We start from the raw sequence: 22,155 nt of genomic DNA, 5'->3' as shown, positions 1-22,155 counted from the left end.
AAATCCTCCAACCCTGGTAACACTCTTGTAAATCTTTTCTGAACCCTTTCAACTTTCACAACACCTTTCTGATAGGAAGACCGCCAGAATTGCATGCAATATTCCAACAGTGGCCTAACCAATGTCCTGTACAGCCGCAATATGACCCCCAACTCCTGTACTCAATACTCTGACCAATAAAGGAAAGCATACCAAACACCTTCTTCACTATCCTATCTACCTGCGATTCCACTTTCAAGGAGCTATGAACCTGCACTCCAAGGTCTCTTTGTTCAGCAACACTCCCTAGGACCTTATCATTAAGAGTACAAGTCCTGCTAAGATTTGCTTTCCCAAAATGCAGCATCTCACATTTATCCAAACTCCATCTGCCAATTCTCAGCCCATTGGCCCATCTGATTAAGATCCCAGAGCAGGTGGTTCTTACAATTCTGTGGCATCTACAATCATACGGCAGTTTCCCACACCTAATTACGCAAAGCCTTTAAAAGGTGGCTATCGATGCAAGTGATGTTGGTGCGGTGCTGTGCTCTTGCAGAAAGATGATGAGAAGATAGAAAGACCCATCAGGTATTTCTCCAGGAAACTGAATATTCATCAGCAGAAATATTTGACAGTTGAGAAGGATAATTTGAGCTTGGTGTTGGTATTACAACACTTCAATGTGTATGCTGCTAGTAACATATCAAAGATAATCATATACACTGATCTTAACTCATTAAAGTTTGTGGAGAAATTTAAGAACAAAAATGCCCAACTGTTTAGATGGAGTTTGTTTTTACAGTCATTCAAATTGAAAATCGTGCATGTGGCAGGAGAAACAAACGTGATTGCCGATGCATTGTCGCAACTCGAATGAGAAACAGACGCATTCGGTGGCAGGAGTAAAACAGACTGAAACGGAATGTAGTAGTGCATCTTTATAGTCGATGTAATGTATGCATGTGTTGCAGCGTACTAACAATTTAAGATTAACGAGTTTCAGAATGAAGCTATATTTGGATATTGATGGTTCGTTTTTTTTAAAGGGGGAAGCTGTGACAATGCTGCTCCTTTAATAAAGTTATGTTGTCCTTAGTTTTTTCCCCCAGAGAGGTTGTAAAAGATACAGACTTTGGGTTTGAAGGGCTTTAGGGCCAATTTGATTGCAGCTGCCTCAGGCAAAAGGCTTTTAAGTTTTAAATAAACACTTGTACGATGGAAAGGGGAGTGGCCAGTTCTTTCAGCTCAGCTTTTCTCTGGTTTGTTTTTTTTAAAAAGTAATAGTGCTTTGAAACTGCTGGACCCAAGTAAGTGGGTCCATGCTGGTACCCTCTCTCTGACATCTCTCCTGTGTTTGATTTTACTTTTTCTGCAAAGGGATGTTTATGAGGATTGTTGCAAGTATTTGGAACAGTATCATTAAGTTGAGACGATCTGTTGGGTTTTTGAATAGTAAGTTAGTCTATATTCTGTTCTCTTTTGTTTGTATTTCATTTGGTAATCTTATAAATAAATTCTGTTTTGTTTAAAACTATGTGGTTTGACCAGCAGCATCTCTCCTTGAATATCTGCATTACACTTGCTTAAGACAACTAGCAAAGTTAGGGTCTTGGCTACTTTCTTGAAATGTCTTGAGGAGGTCTAGTCTGGTCCATAACACACTGTGCCAGCAATATGGCGCAGCAAGATTCGCAAAGGGTTTAAGAATGTATAGCTTGCACCCAGGTACCCTAACATGGAAATCTGTTCAATGTCATTAATTTTGGCAGGAAAGAATTTCAATTTTTCAATACGGGTCATGTGGTGAATCTCCACTACTTAAGCAAATGTTTACAGAGAAAATATAAACAAAACATTTAAATTGAATTGTAGCAGTGGTGATGAGTTACTTCACTCACTTCTAATTTATTGAAGTCTGTATGTTCTGAGATTTCATCATTCCGGTCATCTTTCAGTGTCTTCAGAAACTCACTCTTCTTGTCTGACTTTACCCGAGTTAGCTTCATTAAACGATTTGTGCTGATCTCTATTGGAGGGGTGGTACTTGAAGGAGTCTGAAAGAAAAAGGAACCATTTTGAGAAAATATCTAAGTTTAATTATAGTATACTCTCAAATTAATATATTGTTTTCCTCATTTTGCTATATCCTGCAAAATCCATAATGAGGGAGTTCACAAACCAAAATCTGAGACATTTTATTTTAGAGATTTTTGTCAACTCGGCTAATGCCTTTGAACAACAATTCAGCACAAATTTTTGTGTGACGCAAATTTGGTAAATTAACAGTTAAAGTGAGTAAAGCAATGTCACAGACAAAGTATGAAAAGAGTAGAGGAAAATAAGTCTTCATGATAAGTGCAAGTATATTTTAAAAATTTTCAAGTGTCAAAATAGAGCAACAAATTTAATATCAGTCCCCTGAAGACAACTTGCAAGCTCCAAAACTAAATAGGCAACTTTTTAAATGAATAATTTATAGAGAGTTCCTGGAACAAAAAACACACCAAATTTGGAGTCCACAGTCAGGAACCATTCAGACTATGCCATTTTGTTATACTTGACAGCTCTTGATAATTAATTCCCATTACTTGCCTTTAGTCCACATCTTAATATTAATACTGCTCAAATATACTGCCCATTAAATGTCCCTAATGACTTTATTTACAGCTTTCTGAAACACTATTTCATATTTTCACAATTCATTTTTTTAGACTTACTGAAATATTGCATATTTAAAGTAGGAGAAAAGGAAATAGAAACATGGCTGACAGGGTTAGGACCAAAGTGGTGTCCTGAAAAAGAAGTGTCCAGATCACACAATGCTACTTGGAAAGAAAAGCTGCAATGCTTTGTTGTGGAGGTGTGGCATTTTGGCTAGAAACAAATTAGCAAGGAATAGTACCACTAAGTTAGAGCAGCAAAGAATACAGTTGATCAAGAGTGCTCAAATGAATTTGAGCAATGCTTTGAAAGGAATTTGAAGGAATATAAAAGATAAAAATTGTCACTGGGTCACAGCAAACCAAGATGGCTTGGTAAAGACAAAGGTGATCTGAATTCTGACACAGGAAATGGAACTCATATTTGCAAACTTGAGGTAATTCAATGTTGCTCTTCTGTGAAAAGCACTGGAGGAGAAATTAATCCCTCAAAATGAAAAATGATATGACTTAGATGTTGAGCAGTTGCAGCATGGTCAGAGCACAAAACATCAAGCTCTAGCCATGGAAGATTATAAAACTAATATTTAATCAAATAGGGAGAAACTTAGCTGAAATGTTGTTCCGAATGATTTTGTTCCACATTTGACTTGGCTTAGCCTGTCATAATAACTAAATAGCCAAGTTAAATAGTGCTGGATTGTCAACAGCGTTAATATAAAGTATTTTCACTTTCAGCTTGCTTAAATGAATGAGAAAATACTTTCTCTACCTGGTGTATTAATATTCAACTTCAATAGACTATCCTACTACATCCTATTTTCTATCCAGTAATCTGTAGAATCAGAATCTGTATCATGACTTTCAGGTCAAGTATTCCAAATGTACTTGATACAAATGATAATATTTCATTGATATATGATGTAGACAAATGCAGCAGCCAGTCTGCATAAGGCCCACAAACAGCAAAAAGATAATTAACTAGATAATCAGTTTTAGTGGTGCTAGTTAAAGGATAAGTATTGGCCACCACATTAAGAGAAATTCCCAACTATCTGATAAATACCATGGATGCTTTCACATATACTTTCAAATAGAGTTCTCCTGAACCCCACTGCGATGTCAAACGATTTATAGTGGCACAAGAAGCATTTGTATGTTAAAACATAAAACACACAACATGAGGGTTGTAAAATATATGTCTAAGCTTTTTTGCAATTTCTATTCTAAACATCGGGAAAGCAGCCAGTATTGTGTTGCTCTCACATTTCCAAGCAGGGAGTTCAAGAGCAGAAGAACAACTTAGGATTCTTCTGGCCACAAGGAGAACAGAATAAAAAAAGTCATAAATGTCTTACAATTTATCTATACTTCTGATGTAAATGAGTACAGCATCATACACTTGTCATTCTTTATCAGATTTCTAACATAACCAAAGACATACATGACAGCAATGACAATATTTGACCATAATAACATATCAAATCAGCTAAATCAATATTAATGGAAATAAAGAAATTAAAACTGTGTCCCTACCACTTATTTATAAAAATAATTTGCCTCAAGTTATTTATTATTTCCCTTCCCCCGTAATAAAGCGGATAAACAGGAAATAATTTAAAACAAGGATTAGTTGTTTTTAGCTGGTAAAAGACAGAACCAGGATACTGAGTTAATATTTTGCTTTGCAACATCATCATGTCTCACGAAGAGTATTGGTATTAACTTTTCACTAAATACTGGAAATGAAGCAAAGCATTGTAAATCCAAATTTGCAGATGATACACAGTGAGAACTGTATACTATGCAAATGCAAGCAGGGAGTTACAAAGGGACACAGAATAAGTGAATGAAACTAAATTATGATAGATGATGCTCAAGATGAGAAAATAGGAATTTAAATACTTGACATCAGAGAAAAAATAAATCAGAATTCTCTCTTAATGATGATTGATGAAGAGTGTAAAGAATGATTAACTATACGCTACTGAAAGGCAGAGCCAGTAAAAGTACCAACCCCTGCTCCTAATTTGTACGTTGGTCAGAAAGTCATACAAATTTTATAAACATAAATAAAAGATACCAAAGTAGTTAAAAAAGGTACTGGAACGTTATTGACACTTAACAAGTCTGGCTGTATATGTGGAGAAAGTTATTGTCTGATGAGTATTTACAACACTCTATTTAAGTTTTCAATTTCAAGCATCTGCAGTGTTTTGTTGGAATGTGAGTTGGAACACAGAAATGAATAAGGAATGTTAAAGTTATGAAAAGCATTAGTCAAAACTCATTTAACTGTTAGATTCAATTTTGAGCATTGATTCTAATGAAAGCTCTACTGAAGAGTAGAATGCTAATTTGTCAAAATCATTTTGTTTAAAAACATTACAGGCACATGTTGCATGAACTTGGTTTGTGTTCCCTTGTGTTTAAGGGATGATCTCATTAAAATGAACCAGGGTTCAAAAAGAATAGGCACAAATAATTTATTTATTTTCATTTCGATCTCTTGGTGAAGGAATCAACATGTTGTGGCTATATAGGACAGTGGTCAGGCCACCTTTGGAATAGTGTTCAGTTCTGGTCTCCCTGTCATAGGAAAGGGTTCAGAAAAGATTTACAAAGCTAATGCCAGGGTTGAAGGGTTTGAGCTATAGGGAGAGACTGAATAGGCTGGGGCTAATTTCCCTGGAGTGTTGGAGAATAAGGGGTAAAATCACAAATAGTCAATGCCTTTTCCCCAGAGTAGGGGATTCCAAAACTGGACGGCAAAAGTTTAAAGCAAGAGAGGAAAGATTTAAGAGGGACCTAAGGGACAATTTTTGCACGCAGAGGGTGGTGCGTGTATGGGATGAGCTGCCAGAGGTGGTGTGTAGGCGGGTAGGATTACAACATTTAAAAGACATCAGGATGGGTGTATCTATAGGAAGGTTTCAAGGGATATGGGCCAAATCCTGGCAAATGGAACTAGATTAATACAGAATATCGCATCGGCATGGATGAGTTGGACAGAAGGGTCTGTTTCCATAATGTACATCTCTACGACTTTATGAGGCTATAATATTGAAAGTCAAACTTCATTTGTTAAGGAGTAAAATCAGAAAGCACAACTTTTCATAAAAAGGTAATGGAAATTTACAGCTCAATATACAGTTGTGTCAAATGAAATTTTCAAGAATGACAGAAAACAACAGTGCAGGAAAAGATATAGAGCAACAGCATGAAAATGGAATCGCAGGAGAAATCAGTCACATTCTAACTGACTGGAAGAACACACACAAGAGGCTGAATGGTCCTTTAAGCCCTATGGTTCTCTGCATATGATGCAGTTGATAAAGTCAGCAAAATGAAGTACAACTACATCTTAAAATTAACAGAACAACTCTTAGATAAACAGTTCCCTTTCACAATGTTCAGTAAAAGCAAGTCGCCATGTTTCCAGAAGTGCAGACTGCTCTCTCAATAGACAGATAATCAGCTAGGAGGTCACTATGCTTCAGGTAAGTGCGAGGTTGAAATGGTGGGATCTTGATGGTGACCTCAAGTCAGTGCAGGAATTGAACCCTGCCGTTGGCATCACGCTGCACTGCACACCCGCTGTCCAGCCAACTGAGCTAACTGACCCCTAAAAGCAATACCCAAACATGTTTCACCATCTCACACTGTAAACAAATACCTGCCTGAAGTAATACTGAAAAGTGCACCACTGAAAAGAAAAGGAATAAGCATGGCTATAGATCAGTGCTGCACATTCAAGTGCTTTAGGATCTCATACAGATCATTAATTCCAAAATAATATTAGAGTAAATTACAATTATTCATGGAGGAGATAAATGATAACAAAATATAAGTTAGAACTGATTTATTATAAAAATCATACCTCTTTTGGAGAGATGTGACAACTACTAGTAGACTGCACTGAAGGTTTGATCATCGCAACAGGACTTGTAATTGCTGAATCTTGGCCAGAGTAAAGTAAGCCAGGTTTGTTTTCCCTTGCAACAGATTTCCATGGACCTGGCTAAATTTGAAAACATATGGCAAGTAAGTTCTTTTTCAGCTACAACTGGAACATATACATTTAGTTGTGACAATAATTCATGACTACCATTGACCTCAATAATAATGTTTAACTGTTCAAATTCACTGAATAACATTCATATCATCTACTTTCTATATTATATAGATTTATTTCATAAGCATTGTTTACACCTTACCCAATACGCAGCTATGAAAACCATTGCAAAAAATTCAAACAATGGGTTACTATACCTTTGTGGGAGGAGTTGCAGGTTTGGGTATTAGATTTTTGTAAACACTCGGGTTTGCAGTGTTTTTGTTGCTGTTAGAAAAAGGGTTTCCTGAGGAACAAAAGCTAGTTGAGAATATTGGTTCCTCTTTCAAAACTTTTTTGATGACCAGCATCTTGGAAACTGGCTGCTTGGCACTTGGAGGGTTTTCTGCATTTAGAAGGATAAAAATAAAAAGTGAATTAAATGATTTCATCTTTCCTAGTATTCGATTATGTAATGGAACATGAGATAAACTTTATAAACTTCTACCCTCTAGTGTAAAACATCTACAATTCCATTAAGTAAAGGGTATCATAGCTGTTCCAACTAACAAATGCACAGTAGTGTTCTTACTAAATTTAAAATGCAATCAATACATCTGTCCGAAGCAAGATTATTCAATGTATTTCATACTGGCAGATGCAAGAAGATGATAAATTATTACCATTTCAGAAAACAAAACAAAGTTTCTAGAGAAATTTCAAGACAAATGCTTCAAAAACAAAAAAAATTAGGAATATTCCTCCTCCATCCATCAGGACTGCAACGTTCCTTAAGATACATCACCAAAAAGAGCTGATCATATCAATTCTGTTCAGCTCTTCAGTCCTCTCGAGAGATTGCTCTGCTGGTGCAAAAGTACTCAGGGTTGGATAAGAACTGGAAAAACCAAAATTCTGAGATCTAATGTTTAATTCAAATCAAATTTTCAAAATCCAATTCCTGTTTGTTCAAAATGAACACAACAGGCTGTTCAAACTTAATTTTGAACACTTGCAACACCTTAATGGCCCTGAGACAGAGTGGGAAGAGGCACAATTCTTTATCTACCTTAGATTGCTAATTTTATGTTGGCTGGCTGACAATTCCCTTTCATGCCAAACACTACAAACCTAAATGATGGTTGAAGACAGGCTGAACATAGCTATGAAAAGACTGGATTTGCCCAAATATCCAAGGAATTTACATGAACCAGAGATCTAGCCAATTGATACATGAACAGGAACAATGGTAGTGTAGATTTAAAGTAACGATAACTTCTCTGGTAAGTCACCTATCATGTGATCACCTGCTTCTGATCATTTTCATACCTTCTCTATGTCCTATTTGTTTCTCTACAATGGCTTCAGTGAGATTATTTAATTTTGACAAATCAGTTTCCGAAAAAATTTTCAAAGGAAAGTGATCAAGCTAAAAAAAAGTATCAAAGAAAGCAAATAGAAGCAAACTTAAATGCTCTTATTTGAACTGATCTGGTTGAATTCCATCTCGGGTGTCAAACCACATAAAACTTCTCACACCCGTATCACAACAAGCTGAACAAATACTTTGCCTTTAACGGATACAAATTACAAAAACAACAATATTATAATAAATGAAGCAAATTTCTTAACGTATTGTCCACAGCACATACTTTGCCTTCATTGCACAAAATTTCCATTTGCGTTATCTTTGCTTGGATAAGCACTTGACAGCACGATGGTTCAGTGGCAAGCACTGCAGCCTCAAAGCACCAGGGACCCAAGTTCGATTCCAGCCTCGGGCAAATGTCTGTGTGGCATTTGCACATTCTCCCAGTGTCTGCATGGGTGTCCTCCCACAGTCCAAAGATGTGCAGGTTAGGTGAATTGGCAATGCTAAACTGTCCATAGTGTTGCATGCATTAGTCAGAGGGAAACAGGTTACTCTTCGGAGGGTTGGTGTGGACTTGTTGGATCGAAGGGCCTGTTTCCACACTGTAGGGAATCTAATCTAATCTTATGGAGTAATAAATGGAGTATTCGAGTTTAATTGATCAATCCCACAGGACTGTACAGGACACAGATCTGGAAAGCACATGTGGCTTCCCCTTTTAAATTATTGAGTGCTCCGAACTCCGTAACCTTGACAACAAGGCTGGCCTGGTGGCAGACATTACTCATGTAAGTTATTTGAGTAATATGTTTGCAAGTATTTTTAAAATTATTTTTGAAAAGTACATAGTTTTAAGTTTTTTAAAAATTGGCTAAATCTCTCTTTCATAAATGCAATGAATTGATTGCTATTTCTCACAAGGTCCCTGCAAGCCTGCTTAAAAAGACTAAATAGTCTTGGATCTGCACTGTTGATTCCCAAGATCTAATGTAAATCTTTTCTGATTAGTTGATAACAATCTAACTGCTCTTGCATAATACACGGGACTGTTTTGCTTAGAATGTTATTGTAATATATTACACTGACAGGTATGTTTTAAGTCTGATTCGAAAAAGTAGGAAAAAGTGAGTTTGTAAAAGGTTGATCATCCAGAAATCTCAACAGATTAACATACACAATTCAAGAATTGGCCTCAAGTTTGAAAAAGAAATGTTGATTATCAGTGATGTTGCTACAACAAAACAATTACTACTTTGTGAATGCGTTGCAGGGTTCAAAACGATTGGAAGGAAAGGGGAGGCTGTCTTGACATCTACGTTTTTAATAATACAAATTTATAAACCTTGCATCTCATTTTCATTCCATGTCTTTTCAAATAAGCATTGTTCAATGCAGCCCTTACAGAGTGTCAAGTCCTCTATAAACTGAATTTGGTGACTTCACTTCAGAGCATAATTTCACCACCAATTTGAATAAGTGTGTTGAAAGCTATAAAATTCCAACGTACAGCAAACATTTTATGAACCGGCACCTATGGGACCAGGCGTGTGTCGATTCATCAAATATCTCGGAAGATCAAGAGGTCCACATAACCAATGTAAAAACACACACTTAGTAGTGCAGAGGTATACATATCACTATTATACTTCACTTAGATCATTTAAATAGTATTTGTAACTTTGCCTTAAATAAAACTTACTGGCAGATGGGCTTTGCATTATGATCATACTATAAACTTATGGTATTTGAGGCATATAATTTTTTGCTGGTTCAATCCAGTGTGCCAGTTTATACGGCACCGGTTAAAATAAAGTTTGCTGTAACATGAATGGTCTTTATTGTGACAGACATACACAAGTTTCCAACATCATCTTACCCCACACTCCTGCTGGTGTGCTGACAGGTCTGCTCTGGCTCGGCTGTTTTTCTGCATCGGGATTCAAAGATGGCTGTTTGCACAAAGTTTACCCAAGATTAGTGTCCAATTTATTGCTCTTACTGAAGGAATGCAAATATCCTAATAGGGACATTTGCTTAAAATTATTTAAAGTTATTGAGAAAAACTTACAAAATCTTCCTCTTCAAACTGTAGTTTTTCATCTTTTTCATCCTTTTTTTCGTCCTTTACCTCAGCAGGTGGCTTGTCCTGGAATCCTGAATTCTTTCGGTTATGAAAGTTGCCATTCCAATGTCGATGGGAATTACTGCTACTACGCTGGTTGACTGAGTCATGGCCTCTATTTGTATTGTGCCAACTGGCATTTTCTTTGCAAACCTGGTTTCCAAAAAGGCTAACTTGAACACCCTTAGAAACACCTGAATCTACAGAATCGTGGCGAAGTAATGAAGGCTGATACCAACCATCTACAAATAAATCAAAATCACAAAATATTAGCCTTTTCATTCATGCAAACGGAAGATATTTCTTTCACACATGAACTTCTATTTCTGATTTTGCAGCCTTCATTTTTATTTAACATAAATAATACATTTATATAAAATTAATCCATTTAATCCCATACAATGTGCATATATAAATGTAACACTTACTGAACTTGCAAATGCATTTAACAATTGCATGATATAACTGAGTTATCACTCGAGAAATAAAGATATTCTGTTTCCCCTGTATCAAAACGTAGTAGGATATGTGTCGTGGGTGGGTGCGTGACTGGGGTAGGGGTGCATGCTTGTAGGGGTTATGCGGGGTGTGTGGGTGTGCGTGTTTGTGGTCGTGTAAGAGTACACAACTGGTGGAAGCAGAACCCAGAGGGACAGAAACTCAGTTAGGCCACCGAAGGGATGAGTTATGATGAGTCAAGAAGAAAGAACATGAGGGATCATTAGGAGGTCAAAATGGGTTCACTGTGCTGAAAGCAAGCAGTGTCATGACGCGGCCTGTTGTATGGGAATGAGTAAAGTATGAAGGCGGTGTTCAATCCCTAAAATTCCCTAGAACTTGATAATGAGTCCTGAAGGTTGCAAGGCCCCAAGCAGAAAATGAGAAGCTCTTCTTTGAGCTTGCATTGAGCATCAATAGACCACTGCAGCAGACCTGAAACGAATATGCTAGCCGCAGGTAACCGAAAGCTCAGGGTTAGTTTTGTGGACAGTAGCCCAGCCGGAGTTTCATCTCCCCAGTGCAGAGGAGACCACAAGCAAAAAATAGAGCAGACTACATTGAAAAAAATACAGGTGATTTGCTGCTTCATCTGAAAGATATCTCTGGAACCTTGAATAGTGAACTGGGAAGAAGTAAAAGGGCAGGTGTTATACCTTCTGTGATTACATGGGAAGGTACAGTGCGGTGTGGGAATGTGTTGGGAGTGGAGAAGTGGAACAGGGTGTCCTGGAAAGAAAACCCAGTGGAATTCTGATAAAGGAAGAGAGAGGGGACGGTGTGTCTGGTGGTGGCATCCCACTGAAGGTGGCAGAGATGGCCAGAAATCACAGGATTATGATCTCTAAGGAACAGTGCTGGGTCCACTACTTTTCGTCATTTATACAAATGATTTGGATGTGAGCATAAGAGGTATAGTTGGTAAGTTTGCAGATGACACCAAAAGTGGAGGTGTAATGGATAGCGAAGAAGGTTACCTCAGATTACAACAGGATCTTGATCAGATAGGCCAATGGGCTGAGAAGTAGTAGATGGAGTTTAATTCAGATAAATGCGAAGTGCTGCATTTTGGGAAAGCAAACCTTAGCAAGACTTATACATTTAATGGTAAGGTCCTGGGGAGTGATGCTGAACAAAGAGACCTTGGAGTGCAGGTTCATAGCTCCTTGAAGGTGGAGTCGCACGTAGATAGCATAGTAAAGAAGGTGTTTGGTATGCCTTCCTTTGTCGGTCAGAGTATTGAGTACAGGAGTTGGGGGGTCATATTGCAGCTGTACAGGATATTAGTTAGGCCACTGTTTGAATATTGCGTGCAATTCTGGTCTCCTTCCTATTGGAAAGATGTTGTGAAACTTGAAAGGGTTCAGAAAAGATTTACAAGGATGTTGCCAAGGTTGGAGGATTTGAGCTATATGGAGAGGCTGAACAGGCTGGGGCTGTTTTCCCTGGAGCGTCGGAGGCTGAGGGGTAACTTATAGAGGTTTACAAAATTATGTGGGGCATAGATAGGATAAATATACAAAGGCTTTTCCCTTGGTGGGGGAGTCCAGAACTAGAGGCATAGGTTTAGGGCGAGAGGGGAAAAATATAAAAGAGACCCAAGGGGCAACGTTTTCACACGTGTATGGTACGTGTATGGAATGAGTTGCCAGAGGAAGTGGTGGAGGCTGGTACAATTGCAACATTTAAAAGGCATTTGGATGGGTATATGAATAGGAAAGGTTCGGAGGGATACGGGCCAGGTGCTGGCAGGTGGGACTAGATTGGGTTGGGATATCTGGTCAGCGTAGACGGGTTGGACCGAAGGGTCTGTTTCTATGCTGTGCACCTCTATGACTCTCTGACTCTAGACCAGAAACATGAATTCTGCTTTTCCTCCACAGATGTTTCCAGACTTGCTGAGTTTCCAGCATCTGCAATTCTTTGTTTTATTTTCGCAATATTGAGTGGTTTGATCACTGATGCCATTTGTTTGGATAAAAAATTTATTAAGTTCACAAATTTAAAAGTCAGTTTCAAGGATTGGTACCAAAATTCATTAAAATTGATTTTTCTTTTACATATACAGTTAATGCTTGTCATAAACCTGATGCCATACATGTCAGTATTATACTTCAATTGAAAAGTAACAAGGTCAGATGAATAACAAAGCATAATTTTACAATTATTAGGTCACACACTGCTGGCAAATTACTATGCAGAGGTTGCCACAAACCCTTATTATTTTCACTACTAAGTATGTGACGATGCTGTGGCTTTAAGACGTGTGTTATGCACTGGTTCCTTTAGCAGAGAGATTGGGGTACCAGTTTGTAGCAGTCTATGAGAAGATAAAAGAACTTCTAAGGCAGTGGGGCTTTCTTTTTAAGAAGTTGGAACAATAGATGCAGCCTGATTGGTGTGGTGAAGATTTCACAGATCCAAGATCTTAGTTATCTTTCAACAATTGTTGTTGGGGTCTCAACAGGGTTGGAAGGCAGTGAATCTCTCCTGGCTGCTACACTCTTTCTCTCACTCTGGGGAAATCGCTACGTGTTTTTTTTTCTTGTTGACTGGATTGCATATGAGAAGATCTATTATTTTGAATTGCCTTTTTGCCAGGAGTGTGTTAACAGGGCGTTATTATACTGGAATAGTTACTGTATCTATTTACTGTTAAATTTTCCAATACAGTTGAGCTATTCCAACTTCCTCTTTCTTTTCTTGTATTTTAACTATAGTGTTCAAACAAACTGTGTTTTGCTTAACGTTGAGTAGTTTGACCAATCAAATTGCAAGTGGTACATACCTTTAACCTTTAAATTAAGAAAACGTTAAGGTCCAGGCTACCTTATTACAAGGTCCATAACAAGTAAAATTATCATCTATGAATCAGGTACCATGTCACTACAAATCATTTCATTTTTATTTGGTACATTCAAATTGAAAGGAAAGTACAACAGAATATGTTAGATAATGTAACATATTTGAATTCTAGTAGGTTTCTACTCATCCATTACTCATTTCAAATTAAAAGAATTTGCTTATGCTACATACATATGCTGGCAACTGTAAAATTGACAAAAGAACAAACAAATAATTCAAAGCATTTTGTACTGTTGTCTGTGACTGATTTTTCTCCTTCTAAATTTTCATCTGGCAAGCTAGAAATGTCTAAGATTGTTAAATTGTACCTTTCCTACCTCCAGCAGCTCGCAGTAGACCATTACTAAAGAATCCATCTGAGGAATTGTGCCTTCTACGAGTTATGCCAAAACGACCATCACCTCGAGCAAAATGATCACTGTGTTTCTCAGTGGTAGAAGAGGACTGCATAAAACAAGTTTTCAAAAAAATAGTAAAATGAACTGTGCTTTTTCCAGTAACATATTCACTAGTTCTGTTCCAGATAGCTATAAACCTGTGAGAAATAGAATTCGTGAGTACTTTGCTGCTCTACTGAAGCTCTGCCTTTTTAAGGCCACAAAGAAGAACTGCTGGAGAAATTCTGGATCAAACAAAATAGTTAATGTTCAGGCTTTTTGTCTGTTTTACTCTACACTCACAGAACAATAGCATTCCAACTTCAGTAACTGCTTTGCCAAGTTTCCCTATAGATTACAAATGACCAATTGTTTGTTACTTTTGTTGAAAGAAACATGAAATTTGAGTGCATTTGAAGTGTCATCAACAGAAAAGAATGTTTAACAAATAGAACTTGCATGCTGGCATAGCAATTTAATTAAAAATTAAAAGTATGATCAACAATTATACCATAATTTGAAATATGCAACTTAGGCTTCCATGAAGCAGCAATACAACGCATAGTTCACAGTGTAACACAATAAATAATTGAATTTCATATTAACCGAGCAGCAAATTTACATGACATATGAAGACTTTCAATTTTGTTTCACTGACAATCATTGACGTACAATATATTGGTTGGGTTAAGTACTTACTAACTCTTTTTGCTCTTAAGCACATTTAACATTCCTGATAGCTTGTTTTTTTTGAGGTTTCTTGGGATTGAGAAGCGTCCAAGTTTAATTTCATCTGCTTTGCTACATGGTCTATAATATCATTTAAAACTCAAACTGTTTACTTAAAACTTTGAAGTCAAGATAGTTCCTGACACAGACAGGTGCGCACACAACATGCTTTTGATGTCAATTCACATGTTGTTATATATGGACATCACAATGCAAAATACACACAATCATGAGTGCCACATCGGCTTATCTCACGGTCCACCGAGAATGGAGGCATTTCTTTCTGGAAAACAAAGAAAAATTCTGGATGTAAGTTTGTTCGTTGAGCTGGAAAATTTGTTTTCAGACGTTTCGTCACCATACTAGGTAACATTCCTCAAAGCGTGGCATTCCAACCGGAACCCTTTCAACAAACTCTTCCTGCCTTGGGCGACTGTCTGTGTGGCATTTGCACATTCTCCCAGAGTCTGTGAGAGTTTCCTCTAGGTACTCCGGTTTCCTCCAACAATCCAAAGATGTGCAAGTCAGATGAATTGGCCATGCTAAATTATCCAGTGTTAGGTGTAGTAGTTGAGGTAAATGTAGGGAAATGTGTCTGGGTAAATGTAGGGAAACGAGTCTGGTAATCGTCAGAGGGTCGGTGTGGACTTGTTGGGCCGAAGGGCCTGTTTCCACACTATAGGGAATCTCACCTAAAAATAAACACATCGATTTGGGCCCCATTTACCACTCTCTGAGAAAAAGAGCGGAAATGACATCACCAATGCAGGAAATCGTGCCATGAACCCAAGGAAACCTAAACACATAAAACAGGAAGCTGGACATTACACCTGTACTTCACCGGAGCCACACTGATGGTGTTACCTAGTATGTTGACAAAATATCTGGAAACAAACCTTCTAGCTTAGCAGGCAAATTTACATCCGGTACCGCATCCTAAGCTACAAATCTGCTCAAAACTCATTAAGAAAGAAAAATTCCTCCATTTTGCCAGAGCGGCAAGGAGAGGAGAGGTGAAGCGAGGGTTGCCGGGAAGGGTGTGCTTTCTCTCATTAATAGGGACTTACCTCAGGAGTTGGGCCTCCATTTTGCCAGACTGGCGAGGAGAGGAGGACGAGGGCTGCCGGGAAAGGTGGGTTTCCCCGCATTAAAGGGGACTTACCTTAGGAGTCAGGCCTCCATTTGCCGAGAGGGAGGAGCGAATGACTTCTGGCAAGTCATATATTTGTGTGGTTGCGTTACCCAAAACACGACTTGGGTAGTTTCTCCCACCCATCCTCCTCCCCTAACCAAAAAAAAGGACCTGTGCGCCAGATTGGTAAAGTAACAAGTTTATCTTTTATTCCTTATTTTTCATGTCTCTTTAGGAACTGAGAATAGTGGGAATGGAGGTGAGGGCAGTTGAATGTTCCTCCTGCAGAATGTGGGAGGTAAGGGTCACCAGTAGTGTCCCTGCTGACTACATCTGCGGGAAGTGCATCCAACTCCATCTCCTTGAAAACCGCGTTAGGGAACTGGAGCTGGAGCTGGATGAACTTCGGATCATTTGGGAGGCAGAGGGGGTTATTGAGAGGAGTTACAGGGAGGTAGTCACTCCTAAGGTACAAGAAAAAGGCAAATGGGTTACAGTCAGGGGACTGAAAGGGAACCGGCAGGCAGTGCAGGGATCCGCTGTGGCCATTCCCCTTAATAATAAGTATACCGTTTTGGATACTGTTGGGAGGGATGATTTATCAGGGGAAAGCAGTGGGACACAGGACTCTGGCACAGAGTCTATCCCTGCTGCTCAGAAGGGAAAGGGGAAGAGGAGCAGAGCAGTAGTCATTGGGGACTCCATAATTAGGGGGACAGATAGGAGGTTCTGTGGTAACGAGAGAGATTCACGGTTGGTGTGTTGCCTCCCAGATGCCAGGGTTCGTGATGTTTCTGATCATGTTTTTGGGATCCTTAAGGGGGAGGGGGAAGGAGAGGGGGAGGGGGAGCAGCCCCAAGTCGTGGTCCACATAAGCACCAACAACATAGATAGGAAGAGAGATGGGGATTTAAGGCAGAAATTCAGGGAGCTAGGATGGAAGCTTAGAGCTAGGACGAACACAGTTGTTGTCTCTGGTTTGTTGCCCATACCACGTGCTAGTGAGGCAAGGAATAGGGAGACAGAGGAGTTGAACACGTGACTACAGGGATGGTGCAGGAGGGAGAGTTTTGGATTCTTGGTTAATTGGGGCTCTTTCTGGGGTAGGTGGGACCTCTACAAGCAGGATGGTCTTCATCTGAACCAGTGGGGTACCAATATCTTAGGGGGGGAAATTGCTACGGCTATTGGGGTAGGTTTAAACTAATCCAGCAGGGGGATGGGAACCAAAATTGTAGTTCGAGAATAGAAAAGGTTGAGAGTAGGGAGGTCCGAAATTAAGTTTCAGGGATGCAAGATGGCACCGGCAAGCAAGAAGTTGGTTTGAAGTGGGTCTACTTCAACGCCAGGAGCATCCGGGATAAGGTGGGTGAATTTGCAACATGGGTTGGTACCTGGGACTTCGATGTTGTGACCATTTCGGAGACATGGTTAGAGCAGGGACAGGAATGGTTGTTGCAGGTTCCAGGATTTAGATGTTTCAGTAAGAACAGAGAAGATGGTAAAAGAGGGGGAGGTGTGGCAATGTTGGTCAAGGACAGTATTACAGTTGCAGAAAGGATGTTTGGGGACTCGTCAACTGAGGTGTTATGGGCTGAAGTTAGAAACAGGAAAGGAGAGGTCACGCTGTTGGGAGTTTTCAATAGTCTCCGATTAGTTCCAGAGATGTAGGGGAAAGGATAGCAAAGATGATTCTATATAGGAGTGAGAGAGGAAGGGTAGATGTCATGGGGGACTTCAACTTTCCAAATATTGACTGGGAACACTATAGTACGAGTACTATAGATGGGTCAGTTTTTGTCCCGTGTGTGCAGGAGGGCTTCATGACACAGTATGTAGACGGGCCAACAAGGGGCGAAGCCACATTAGATTTGGTACTGGGTAATGAGCCCGGCCAGGTATTAGACTTGGAAGTAGATGAGCACTTTGGTGATAGCGATCACAATTTTGTCATGTTTACTTTAGTGATAGAAAGGGATAGGTGTGTACTACTGGGCAATTACAGCTGGGGAAAGGCAATTACGATACGATTAGGTAAGATTTAGGAAGCATAGGATGGAGAAGGAAACTGGAAGAGATAGCACATTAGAAATGTGGAGCTTATTCAAGGAAAAGCTACTGTGTGTCCTAGATAAGTATGTACCTGTCAGGGAGGGAGGAAGCTGTAGAGCGCGGGAGCTGTGGTTTAAGAAGGAAGTGGAATCTCTGGTCATGAGGAAGAAGGAGGTTTATGTTAGGATGAGATGTGAAGGTGCAGTTAGGGCACTTGAGGGTTACAAGGTAGCCAGGAAAGACCTAAAGAGAGAGCTCAGAAGAGCCAGGAGGAGACATGAGAAGTTGTTGGCAGATGGGATCAGGGTAAACCCTAAGGCTTTCTATAGGTATTTAAGGAATAAACGAATGACAAGAGTAAGATTAGGGCCAATCAAGGATAGGAGTGGGAAGTTGTGTGTGGAGTCAGAGCAGATAGGGAAAGCACTAAATGAATACTTTTCAATAGTATTTACTCTAGAAAACGACAATGTTGTTGAGGAGAATACTGAGATACAGGCTACTAGACTAAGTGTGATTGAGGTTCACAAGGAAGAGGTCTTAAAAATCCTGCAGAGTGTGAAAATAGATAAGTCCCCTGGGCCAGATGGGATTTATCCAAGGATCCTCTGGGAAGCCAGGGAGCAGATTGCCGAGCCTTTGGCATTGATCTTTAAATTGTCATTGTCTACAGGAATAGTGCCAGAAGACTGGAGGATAGCAAATGTGGTTCCCCTATTCAAGAAGGGGAGTAGAGACTACCTGGTAATTATAGACCAGTGAGCCTTACTTCAGTTGTTGGTAAAGTGTTGGAAAAGGTTATAAGAGATAGGATTTATAATCATCTAGAAAAGAATAATTTGATTAGGAATAGTCAGCACGGTTTTGTGAATGGTAGGTCATGCCTCACAAATCTATTGAGTTATTTGAGAAGGTGACCAAACAGATAGATGAGAGTAAACTGGATGATGTGGTGTACATGGATTGCAGCAAGGGGTTTGATAAGGTTCCCCATAGTAGGAACCGGTGTACAAAATGCGGAGGAATGGGATTGTGGGAGATATAACAGTTTGGATCAGTAATTGACTTGCTGAAAGAAGACAGAGGGTGGTGGTTGATGGGAAATGTTCATCCTGGACTCCAGTTACTAGTGGTGTACTGCAAGGGTCGGTGTTGGTCCACTGCTGTTTATCATTTTTATAAACGACCTGGATGAGGGCGGGTTAGTACATTTGCAGACGACACTCAGGTCGGTGGAGTTGTGGATAGTGACGAAGGATGTTGTAGGTTACAGAGAAATATAGATGAGCTGCAGAGCTGGGCGGAGAGGTGGTAAATGGAGTTTAAAGCGGACAAGTGTGAGATGATTCACTTTGGTCGGAGTAATCGGAATGCCAAGTACTGGGCTAATGATAAGATTCTTGGTAGTGTAGATGAGCAGAGAGATCTCGGTGTCCAGGTACACAGATCCTTGAAAGTTGCCACCAGGTTGACAGGGTTGTTAAGAAGGCATACAGTGTTTTAGCTTTTATTAATCGAGGGATTGAATTCCGGAACCATGAGGCTATGCAACAGCTGTACAAAACTCTAATGTGGTCGCACTTTGAGTATTGTGTACAGTTCTGGTCACCGCATTATAAGAAGGATGTGGCAGCTTTGGAAAGGGTGCAGAGGAGATTTACTCGGATGTTGCCTGGTATGGAGGGAAGGTCTTACGAGGAAAGGCTGAGGGACTTGAGGCTGTTTTCATTAGAGAGAAGGTTGAGAGGTCACTTAACAGAGACATACAAGATAATCAGAGGGTTAGATAGAATGGACAGGGAGAGCCTTTCTCCAAGAATGGTGACGGCGAGCACAAGGGGGCATAGCTTTAAATTGAGGGGTGATAGATATTGGACAGATGTCAGAGGTAGTTTCTTTACTCAGAAAGTATAAGAGTATGGAATACTTTGTCTGCAACGGTAGTAGATTCGCCAACTTTAAGTACATTTAAGTCGTTATTGGACATGCATATGGACGTACACGGAAGCATGTAGGTTAGATGGGCTTCAGATTGGTATGACAGGTCAGTGCAACATCGAGGCCCGAAGAGCCTGTACTGCGCTGTAATGTTCTATGTTCTAAAAATTGGCAGGAAACTTTTCTTAAAAGCTGATCTACGCAGAAGAATTTGAGAATTTTCAGAAAAAAATGATTTAAAAGGACAATGTCCATTTTGATATTTATTATACAATGAAAAATGAATTTTAAAAAAGCTAAAAATATTGAATTACAGCAAAAGTCAGGAAAATAGGGCTGGTCATGCATGATCAATACAATGTCAGCAAATTCACAGTGGAAAGGAAAAGAATTCTAAGATAACGATCCAGCAATAATGAATGGTCAGTGATATAGTTCCCAAGTTTAGATAATGAATGGTTTGGAGGGGAACTTGCAGGTGGGGTGTCCCTATCTATCTGCTACTATTGTCTTCAAGATGGTAATGGTTGTGAGTTTGGAAGGTGCTGTACAAGGAGCTTTGGTAAACTTTTGTCCATCGAATAGATGGTTCTATTTAGCTTCAGTAATGCAGGAAGTAGCAATCAAGCAGGCTGCTTAGCCCTAGATGGCGTCAAGCTATGCGAGTTCAGGCAGAGCAACACCTGTCCAGGCAAGTGTGAATTATTCCATCACAATCCAGATTTGTTCTTTATCAATACCGGAAAGCCTGTGGGGAGTCAGGTGGTAAGTCTTTGCTGCAAAATTCCCAGCTTCTGATGTGCTCTTGTAGCCACAGTATTTAAATAGGTGGTTCAGTTCAGTTTCACTGGTAACTCCCAGGATGGTAGCAGTGGGGGAACGATGGTGGGATTCTCTTGTTAGATACAGTAATTGTCTGGAATCTGCATTGTGCAAATGTTACTTAGCAATTATCAACCAAACCTTAATATTGCTCAGGTCTTGCTGCATTTGGATATGGACTAGTTCAATATTTCAGTTGTAAATGATGCCGAACATTGTACAAATCATTGTGAATATTTCCATTTTTAACCTTATGATGGGGGGAGGATGGCCACTGATAAAGAAGCTGCAGATGGGTAGACGAAGAACATCACCCTGAAGTGCTCCTGCACAGATGTTCTTCAGCAAAGATGACGGATATTCATAATCACAACCATCTTCCTTTGTGCTAGGCATGACTTTAACTAGTGGAGAGTTTCTCCCAATTCCCATTTACTCCAGTTTTGCTATAGTTTCTTGATGCCACATATAGTCAAATGCTGTCTTGATGCCAAATATAATAATCTTCACTTCGGCTCTGAAGTTCAGCTCTTTTGTTCAGGTTTGTACCAAGGTTGTAATGAGGTCAGGAGCTGGGTCTGACAGAAGTCAAACTGAGTGTCAGTGAGCAGATTATTAGTGAGTAAGTTTGATAGTATTGCAACGACATCTCCTAACATTTTGTTGATGATTGAAAGTAAATTGATTGGACAGTAATTGGTCAGATTGGATTTGTTCTGTTTTTTTGTGGACAGGACATATCTGAAAAATTTACCACATTACTGGTTAGATCGCAGGGCAGATCACTGGAACAACTCAGACAGGGGTGTGGCTAGTTCTAGAGCAGAAACCTTCAGTACTATTTAAAAAAAGATTTCAAGGCCAAGAGCCTTTTTAATATCTAATGCCTTCAGTCTTTTTTGATACCTGGTGAAGTGAATCCAATTGGCCAGACATGGGCACCTGTGATGCTGAGGACCTTAAGTATATAAAGTCATAGAGATGTCATAGCATGGAAACAGACCCTTCGATGCAACCCGTCCATGCCGACCAGGTATCCCAACCCAATCTAGTCCCACCTGCCAGCACCCGGCCCATATCCCTCCAAACCCTTCCTAATCATATACCCATCCAAATGCCTCTTAAATGTTTCAATTGTACCAGCCTCTACCACATCCTTTGGCAGCTCATTCCATACACGTACTACCCTCTGCATGACAACGTTGCCCCTTAGGTCTCTTTTATATTTTTCCCCTCTCACCCTAAACCTATGTCCTCTAGTTCTGGGCTCCCCGATCTCAGGAAAAAGACTTTGTCTATTTATCCTATCGGTGCCCCTCATAATTTTGTAAACATCTATAAGGTCACCCCTCAGCCTCCGACACTCCAGAGAAAACAGCCCCAGTCTGTTCAGCCTCTTCCTGTAGCTCTGATTCCCCCAACCCTGACAACATCCTTGTAAATCTTTTTGAACCCTTTCAGGTTTCACAACATCTTTCCAATAGGAAGGAGACCAGAATTGCACGCAATATTCAAACAGTGGCCTAACCAATATCCTGTACAGCCGCAACAT

General features: G+C 39.6%; 1 protein-coding gene across 2 annotated transcripts in view; it reads right to left on the bottom strand.

The window, feature by feature from the left end:
- Window positions 1-22,155, bottom strand: part of gpbp1l1 (GC-rich promoter binding protein 1-like 1) — a 104,403-nt gene that overhangs the window by 32,535 nt on the left and 49,713 nt on the right. The window contains exons 4-9 of one of the 2 annotated variants that reach the window (XM_060829853.1): window positions 13,862-13,997; window positions 10,137-10,432; window positions 9,945-10,017; window positions 6,915-7,102; window positions 6,523-6,663; window positions 1,881-2,036 (exon numbers count right to left, since the gene is read on the bottom strand). In XM_060829853.1, coding sequence (XP_060685836.1) covers window positions 1,881-2,036; window positions 6,523-6,663; window positions 6,915-7,102; window positions 9,945-10,017; window positions 10,137-10,432; window positions 13,862-13,997 — 990 coding nt within the window. The remainder of the gene's footprint in view (window positions 1-1,880; window positions 2,037-6,522; window positions 6,664-6,914; window positions 7,103-9,944; window positions 10,018-10,136; window positions 10,433-13,861; window positions 13,998-22,155) is intronic. The other variant, XM_060829854.1, reaches the window with a different exon arrangement.

Source organism: Hemiscyllium ocellatum, chromosome 9 (assembly GCF_020745735.1).
Source record: "Hemiscyllium ocellatum isolate sHemOce1 chromosome 9, sHemOce1.pat.X.cur, whole genome shotgun sequence".
NCBI lineage: Eukaryota > Metazoa > Chordata > Chondrichthyes > Orectolobiformes > Hemiscylliidae > Hemiscyllium > Hemiscyllium ocellatum.
The sequence above is the reverse complement of the archived record's forward strand: the minus strand, read 5'-3'. Positions and strand labels throughout refer to the sequence as shown.